This window comes from Scleropages formosus, chromosome 2 (assembly GCF_900964775.1).
Source record: "Scleropages formosus chromosome 2, fSclFor1.1, whole genome shotgun sequence".
Lineage (NCBI taxonomy): Eukaryota > Metazoa > Chordata > Actinopteri > Osteoglossiformes > Osteoglossidae > Scleropages > Scleropages formosus.
The window spans coordinates 22,548,904-22,557,811 of NC_041807.1; the positions used below are offsets into that span (position 1 = coordinate 22,548,904).

At 47.0% G+C, this 8,908-nt stretch overlaps 1 protein-coding gene across 2 annotated transcripts; it reads left to right on the top strand.

Annotated features, from left to right (window-relative positions):
- Positions 1–281: 281 nt before the first annotated feature.
- Positions 282–8,339, top strand: dcaf15 (DDB1 and CUL4 associated factor 15). Of its 2 annotated transcripts, none has more exons than XM_029249885.1 (13): positions 282–418; positions 1,099–1,196; positions 1,306–1,444; positions 1,539–1,645; positions 2,649–2,794; positions 2,884–3,045; positions 3,448–4,086; positions 4,391–4,482; positions 5,297–5,419; positions 5,650–5,732; positions 6,726–6,830; positions 7,212–7,327; positions 7,643–8,339. In XM_029249885.1, the coding sequence occupies exons 1-13, from the start codon at positions 332–334 to the stop codon at positions 7,696–7,698; spliced, it is 1,953 nt and encodes a 650-aa protein (XP_029105718.1). In that variant the 5' UTR covers positions 282–331; the 3' UTR covers positions 7,699–8,339. The 2 variants fall into 2 exon arrangements, with proteins under 2 accessions (XP_029105718.1, XP_018615111.2); XM_018759595.2 differs by having other exon boundaries at positions 5,294–5,419; positions 7,643–8,338.
- Positions 8,340–8,908: the final 569 nt, after the last annotated feature.

Genomic DNA, 8,908 nt, shown 5'->3' on the forward strand with positions numbered 1-8,908 from the left:
GCTACTGCAAGACATCTTACATTCGTTGGCGGCTTCAGCGCCGTATATATGGAGTAAACATTTTGGATGCAAAACAATGAATGTAACGCGGGACGCCGCACACCAGGGACGCTCCTTGGAATTGAATGTGCCGGAAGTAGGGTTATGACGCTAGATTGACGGAGAGACCAATTACAAGCAAGGAGTCGTTCACGGTTGCGTTAACTTGGCTTTGATGGACGGTGGCTGCTGCGAACTATTGGAAGAGACAAACCGCGTTGAGCCAATGAGAAAGACCCTCGAGGCTGGAGGGCGGGACAACGGAGGCAGCGCTTAGCGTCAGAAGCGGAAAATGGCGCCCAGCTCGAAATCAGAAAAGGACGAAAACAAACAGAAGAAACACAGAGAGCACATAGTGAAACTTCTTAATCGCGGAAAGGTACACAGAGAACGAGTGAAAAAGTCTGTGTCTGTAAGCGTCCTGAGTGAACAACTCGAGCATTAAATTTAGGCCGTCTGGTGCTGAGGGTTCGAGCTTTCTTAGCTTCTTGCTACTCACACTGACGAGACAGACTGCTTTTGTTACTTACATTAACTAAAAAGGGGAACGGTAATCAAAAATAAAAATAATGTCCCTTGGTCGTCAGTGGAATTGCTTGTTAATTAATTGTTTTATCGTCAAACAGTGTCTCTGGGTTACCTCGACACCAAGCAAGAAGAATTATTAAATTCACCAACTCATGAGAGAACCTCCATGATCTTTCTTTCTCATAAATTAATAAACTGTCCAGACTGACATATTATTAGAATCATTTCTCTGGGTGGTTGTTAGATATTTGCAATCTTTAATAACGAGTCTCGGTTTCAAACATTATAAAATGACGTTAATAATTACATTTTTCACACAGACTTAATTCCTGTATGTATATAAGTATAAATATATATAATTCCATAACTATCTGCCCTCCTCCTCCGGATTGGAAATTTTCTTTTGGCTTCATTACTTATCAGGTGTCTGCTACGTAATTATTTATTAAAGTAATATTAATGTCATATGTGGAGTCTGTGGTCACTGTGTGCTCTCAAGATGTACACTGTGAACGTCTGTTATGGTCTCAGTTGTCAGGGCAGGTGTCGCAGAGATTGTTCCGGAAGCTTCCCCCTCGCGTGTGCGTTCCCCTCAAGACCATCGTCAGCGAGGAGTTCCTCCGGGCAGGGTTGGTGTGCTGCGTCCTGCTCCCCGATGCTAGATCTGTGCCCCCTGTCCCTCGACATTTGCGCGTACGCGCGTGTTTACGTCTCTGCTCTGTGACCTTTCCTCTGCAGCCACATCTTCCTGGGCTTCACCAAGTGCGGCCGCTACGTGCTCTCCTACACCAGCGACTGCGGGGAGGACGACGACTTCTCCTTCTACATCTACCACCTGTACTGGTGGGAGTTCAACCTACACAGTCGTCTCAGACAGGTGCGGTTTTGCCTTTGGGCGGCATCGCCCGTGTGCTTCTGTTTAGAACCCTGCTTGTGAGTCGCTCACTCGCTTGTCTTCCACACCTCTGCAGGTGCATCACGTGCGCTTGTTCGCGGGCGAGGACATTTACAGCGATCTGTACCTCACTGTGTGCGAGTGGCCCAATGACCACTCCAAAGTCATCGTCTTCGGATTCAAGTAAGGGCCCCGTAGTTTTTACCGCATCAGTTCGGCGCGAGTACCCCGATCGAGGGCGCTGTAGTGGGAGTAGGGATTTGAAGCATGATTCTTTGATTGCGAGGTGGCAGCATTAACCACGACGCACCCGGGCTGCTGTTCAAAATTCAGCTGCGTAAACTGGTCAAGCTACAAAGCTGCATGAGTCTTATTTCAATAAAAGTTACTAGTCAGTAATAGTGCTTTTTGTACAGACAGCCCATATCCACTTTGCATTCCATTTGAGGGCTATGACTTCCAGCATTTTTTTTGTGTCTGTAACTTTGCATTATTGTTCTTATTATTTACGGGGGGCTCGGTGGCGAAGCGGGCTTGGCCGAGTCCTGCCCGCTGGTGGGTCTGGGGTTCGAGTCCTGCTTCGGGTGCCCTGCAATGGCCTGGCGTCCCATCCTGGGTGTGTCCCCTCCCCTTCCAGTATTGCGCCCTGTGTTGCCGGGTTAGGCTCCAGCTCACCGCGACCCCGCTTGGGACAAGCGACTTCAGCCTGTGTGTGTGTGTGCGTGCGTGTGTGTGCGCACTGTATTTACATTTGTGTTTTTTGGCTGAGGCTTTTCTCCAAAGCAGCTTGCAGTGTAAAGCTACTGGGCTTCAATGAGACACAAGGCAGTGACTTACCCATTTATGCAGCTGGGTAATTTTGGTTATTTTTACTCATTCAGTTCAGGGTAAGTGCCTTTCTGAAGGGTACTGCAGCAAGAGGTGGGTTTCAAACCTGGATGCTTTAAGGCCGAAGGTGGTGGCTTCGGGCGCTACGCTACCTGCTGCCCCAAATTATTATTGTTACTTAATTATTTAGATAATACTTTTCTTCAATACAACTTACAGTACTGGTTTTGTATCCTAAGATATTCAGTATCATTTACCTGTTTTACAGCTGGGTCATTACTATAAATTCTTTGTTGAAGGGCAGTCTCAGCAATGGTAGTAGCAGGATTAAAACATTTTAAGGAATTATCTATCTTAGTACCCGTAGCTCCAGCTCAGTCCTGATGAACCTCGTGATGAGTGATGAAAACAACAGGGACATCTACATCACCATTGCCTCCATGCCCCCGCTGCGCCCCTGCTCCCAGTGCAGCGCTCCACCAACCCTGTCCTCAGGACGTGCAGGTACCACAAGCTTTTGCCTTTCACCCTCAGTACCCCCTACATCTCCGTTTGCCCCTATCACATTCAGCCATGTATTCTGCCTCCCGCAGGTGCTGCTGAGTGCCTGGAGCATGGCTACGTGCTCAATTCCCGCTACCAGGTGGTGTACCCCTTCCCCACATTCCAGCCTGCCTTCCAACTAAAGAAAGACCAGGTGGTCCTACTCAACACCAGCTACTCCCTGGTGGCATGTGCTGTGTCCTTCTGCCCAGGTAAGAGATCCTGTTCTGTTTGGGTGTATTTTACTACCGTTTATGGGCTTGGGCGATAAACGCAGGTCACGATCGCCCCACAACAGGCAGAAACTTTAAACTGTTGATAAAAATTTAGTTAGAAATGAATGAACGGGAAAATAGTAGTATCTCCAAAAATGCCATACTTAACCATTCTGAACACGAGAAGCCATTGTACTAAGAATTAACTTACCCTTAATTGCTGCAGTAAAATTACCTAGCTGAATAAATGAGTAAATAAGTGCGTGTGGCTTAACATTGCAAGTCTCTTTGGAGAAAAGCATCGCTTAAATGAATAAATGCAAATTTAACAGCTAATAATCGTTTTGCCGTTCTTCACAATTGCTTTGTCATACATACATTGTCCTGTTATGGTTTCAGAAGGTGGGCAGGAGCAGACGGATCAGATCTTGTACAAAAAGAGGGCCTCCTGTTCCGGTACCCCACCCACTGGACCCGTCTTTCCTGCCGCTTCTTCCCCTACCTCATCCCAAGGTTCACCCGACAGCAGGCCATGCCATACCAGGCGAAGTCCTGCCTCACCCTGTTCTGACCAGTCACAGGCTGCGGCCCGGGCCCGGGAGTTTGCAGCAGATCTCTTCCGGCGGGCACAAACAAGAGAGGGGCGGCAGCATGAGGGCAGGGTGGCAGACGAGCAGAGCGAGGGAGAAGATGCACGGCAAGAGCTCCACGTGGCGCCAGTAGTGGACAGTTGTGGTGGTGGTAGCGATGAGGACCCTGCTTCACAGGAAGGGCGTGAAGAGAGGAGGGAGAAGCTCAACTCCACACCACACGACAGCAGTGACACCAGAAGGCGGAGGCCCAGCTCCGCCTCCAGCCACTGTGGCGGGCAAACAGACTCAGGAGAGCAGTCAGCGGTGGCGTCAACATCTTCCATGTCATCTTCGTCGCCCCAGTCGATCCCTTCCCAGGAACATGTCTCCTCAGAGCCTGGTTACATCAACTACACCTGTCACAAGTACTGTTTACAACAGCCAGGGGCACAGGAACAGGACAGTGGTGAGCATCCGTCCTTGGGGGCTTACGCTGACAGACAAAGATCAGGGGGGCACCAGGTGGTGTAGTGGTTCAAGATGTCATTGTTCGGTTGAATTTGCCTAGTGAGGTGATATCACAGAATGATTAACTCCATGTACACTTGCCCGTTACTGTCTGCTTAACGTGTGCGTCATAATTTTGTGCAAGAGTGTGTCGTGTGATGTTTCGAATGTCTCCTTATCACTGTGGCGCACTAGTGAACAGCAGGTGCTCTCGTGACACAAGACCCCTGACTGGTTCTCGTCGTTTCTCTCGGTGCACTCAGAGTACGAGGATGACAAGGTGCACCTTCCCTTCACCGTGACGGACCTGAAGGGCCGCAGCCTTCAGCTAATGACAGGGCGGCAGCAGAGCCAGGTAGGACGATGTGTGCTTTTGCGGGTACGCACGCTAACACGTGTGTCTGTATGAATAGTTTGGTTTTAAACAGGAATGTTGATGTATTAAGCTGCCGAACATTTATTTTTTTGGAAAGGAGCTCAGCAGGTAGCACTAGTGCCTTATAGCTTCCGGGCTGTGTGTTTAGACATCGGTTCCAATCCAGCTCAGCCTTTGTGGGGTTTGCATGTTCTTCCTACGTTTGTGTGGGTTTTTTTCCCCCACAGTCGAAACGTGTGTTTCAGATGAATTTGTGGCAAAATTCCTTTTTAGCGTATTTCTATGTGTGCTACATTGATTGCTCTTTTGTGTGGATGGTAGATAAGTAGCTTAGTGTAGTGTATTGAACACTGTAAACCACTTTGGAAAAAGGTGTCAGGTGAATAAATTAATCTGCCTTTCAGGTGCATGTAAAAATTAAAAATATATATCAGTTATTTCGGTATATGTAATAACTTCCATGTAGCAAAAAGAAAGATCATTTAAAACTTTTGTTAGGGGGGCGCGGTGGTGCAGTGGGTTGGACCGCAGTCCTGCTCTCGGGTGGGTCTGGGGTTCGAGTCCCGCTTGGGGTGCCTTGCGGCGGACTGGCGTCCCGTCCTGGGTGTGTCCCCTCCCCCTCCGGCCTTACGCCCTGTGTTGCCGGGTTCGGCTCCGGTTCCCCGTGACCCTGTATGGGATGAGCGGTCCTGAAATGTGTGTTTTATGTAGAAATTACAAAAAAGGAATGATAAGATAAGGAGATGTGGTAGGAACAGAGTGAAAAGGGCCCCTTCTGTTCTTTCCGTAGCAGTGTGTCTGCGTGGAGCAGCTCACCCTGGACTTCGAGTATGTGATCAATGAAGTGATCCGCAATGATGCCTCCTGGGCACCTCAGTTCTGCTCTTTCAGCGATTATGATGTTGTGATCTTAGAGGTGAGCCAGTAGTTCCCATCCTAAAGTGTCTGTCAACTTCAGGACTCCTGTCACAACAGGACTGTGTTCTTCTGCTCCTTGAGGTTCACAGAGTTCTGTTGGTGTTCATTTGAGCTCAGTACTCATTGCTGTTGCTTTGGGGGTCACTTTTTGAACAAAGACCCACCTCGTTGTGTGTTTTGGGCCACCACTGCATCTTTGACCTCTCAGATGCTGTGTTTCTGCGGCAGGTGTGTCCCGAGACCAACACGGTGGTGATCAACATCGGCCTCCTACTCCTTGCCTTCTCCACCTCCGAGGAGGAACACTCGCGGTAAGGACAGTGTTTCCCAGAGCGTCAGCAAGTGTTAAACAACACATCACTTTCCTCATGTAGCACATCCCTCGCTTAATGTGTCTCGTCCACATCGTGGTTAAGGAATTAATGTGGATCCTTGGCTAACAAACAGATCTCAGGCCACAAATTTGATTATAATTTTTGTTTGCAAGTCAGATTTTACATTGTCAGTGGAAACTCAGTAATACGGTTATTTAATTTGTTTAGGTTAGGTTCTGAAAAAATCTTGGATATAACCACAATCGATTAATAACACATTGTCAGAGTTTTAGGTGAATATTTAATTCATTTCAAGCTATCTTAAAATGAAAACTAATTGAAAATTACTCAAATTTCAACAAACTCCTATTCAGTAAATATAAATATTCATAATTTTTATTGATTACTAGCATTTAGGAACACCACCTGTAATGCCTGGAAGCCGGTTAAATTCATGTGACCCCACACTTCTGTTCCGTTTGGGTGTGCTTTACTGCAGTTTACCGGCTGGATGTGTAAACGCATGTAGCATTTACTCTAAAATGGGGAGATTTTACATTTCATTCATTTAGCTGCTGCTTTTCCCATTTGTGTAGCAGGGTAATTTTTTACTGCAGCAATTTAGGGTAAGTACCTTGCTTGAGGATACTAAAGTGAGGGGTGAGATTCAAAACTGTGACCTTGGGGTTCAAAGGCACAAACTTTGACCACTGTCCTACTAGCGATCCCTGGTAGAAAAGAGATGTTTGAAACGGTATTTTAGAAAAGGAGGCTGTGTATTTTGTGCATGCTCCTCTGTCAGTGGGTCGGTCTGTGTGCGTGTTAGTGTCAGGGACAGTACTGGATGAGAGCGGCGTTCGCGCTAAAAAGCCTCTGCTGTGTGCCGAGCGCACCGCCGCCTTTAGTAATGTTTTCTGTCACCTCAAGTCGGAAATGATCATTTCTGCCTTTGACTTCACTGCTCGCTGCACCGCCTCTTTGTGCTGTTAGGCCCAACACCTACCATACCAGCGTGCAGGTGAGCTGGGACCTCAGCACCGGTGTGTGCCACACGGTGGGCATCGGCGACCTCATGGAGGTGAAAGGTCAAACCAGGTCAGGATCCCACCTCCTACCCCGCTTGCCTTCTCCCCCCTCGATTATCTCTCCGCAACGGTTATTAATGCCGTTTCATTTCTGCTGTGCCTCCTCCTCCATGTCATAGATGTAAACTATATGTTGAAAAAGGGGGTGTGCGTGTATTGTACTGCTCCACCTGCTGTGAGACAGTAGCGTGTCCGCTCAGCCTGTCCACGTCTGCACGTTTGCTGTCCTTTCTCTCACTTTGCAGTTGGTCTGACTCACCCTCTAACACTTGTTAGATGTAGTACATTGTCCGGGTGTCTGTTTACCACCTGTATTCATTGCAATGGGAACAAGCTTCTCTGCTCTTTGGGTGGGTGTATGTGTGCGTTCACTCCTGTCTTTCTCTGTCAGTGGTGCTGTGTGGAGCTCATACAGGAAGTCCTGCGTGAACACAGTCATGAAGTGGCTGGTGCCCGAGAGCAGCTCTCGCTACATAAACCGCATGACGAACGAGGCTCTTCATAAAGGTGGGTGTGCGTGCACACCGTTAAACTGAATCCCTGTCCGAAATGGCAGTGGTTTGATGTGACGGGCTAAGAGAGACTCGTTTTAGGGCCACAAAATCCCTGTTGTGGTATTAACAGGTCGAAGTGGGCTCGTCCTCCCATGATGAGCCATATTTGACATTTTTGACGACTCTGTCAGTGATAAATAGAAGCCATATTCATATTGTGTCAGAGCAGTGATTCTGCCTTTTCTTTGTGACCTAGTTCTCTATTGTTTGTTAAAATGAACTTGAGAATATGTGGCAGCTGTTGCTACAGTGGTGTTTTGTCCCTCAGGGTCATCCCTGCAGGTCCTGGCTGACAGTGACCGAGGCACCTGGATCGTCCTGTGACGGGGACTCGTCCTTGTGTCGAACGGTGGCGCCGGTGCACTTTCGGAATCCCGTGGTTTTCTTCCTGTTTCCTGAAAGACCCCTCCAGCCCCTTTGGCTGTGTGTCATTGGCCACACAGCACCGTTTGTTATCACCTCCTCGTTATTGACATGAAGCGCTTCGATAGTTGGCGTAGTAGACGCACATTTTGTTGAGCTTTTGGTGTACTGTGTTCCTAATTTTAGGAAGTTGCAACAGGAACTTCCCTCCTGATGTTAGAGCTGGAAAGAACTATTGACTTGATTTTGTTTATGTGTCCAGGTGTGTCAGGGATGACTCTGCTCCCCCGTGATCCTCCTGGCTCCTTAGTTCACTGTTTCCCGTAGCAACACGGGCTCATTGTTAACATTTTTTTTTTTTTTTTTAAAAAGCGCAGTTAAACACTGTCACGATGACTGAACGGCAGACGGGCGGTCCTGTCCATTTTGTCTCACAGCCCCCGTTTGTGAGCAGCTGACTGGACAGTGTGTTATTTGACCTCAGATTTTTTTAAATTAAAATTAAAATGACTAACTTGGCATGAGTCCCTTAGTTTGCTCTCCTCTCTGCACGGTTGATGCTTCCTGCAGCTCACAGGTTACACTTTCGTCCACCGTAAGCTCAGTCTAGTAACCTGCAATGCTCAGTTGTGTACTTGATCTGTACTTGGAGGTAATTTGATGAACAACAAGTAAATGACCACGATAACCATCAGCATTCTTTTAAAAGTAGCTCTTATACAGCCTTTATTCATAAAAATGAAACACCTGTATTTATGGTATTTGTAGATGTTCTCTAAGCTGGTGTTTCCTGTACCATTTTGAGAAATTGACAAAAACGAGGGCCTTTTTTTTTTTTTTAAATTTTTGAGTGGGGAAATAATGCAGTATTTAAAAATGTTGTTAGAAAAGTTCCTCTACATTTGAAAATCAAATTACAAGCACTTCTTCCACAACAAAAATAGGCTGTCACATAGAAAGGTGTGTACCATATCTCCCCGTTCAAAGGTGGGCAGGAAGGTCCTAGTGCTTGGTGCAATATAACAGTCAATTACAAAAGGAAATTAATCCAAACAATGGAGACAATATCTTTATACAAAGTTTGCAATTCAAAAGGACATCGTATATTAAATACCAGCATGTTTAATAATAGCTAAATACATAAGAATTGCTACGCTAACAGTTTAAATAA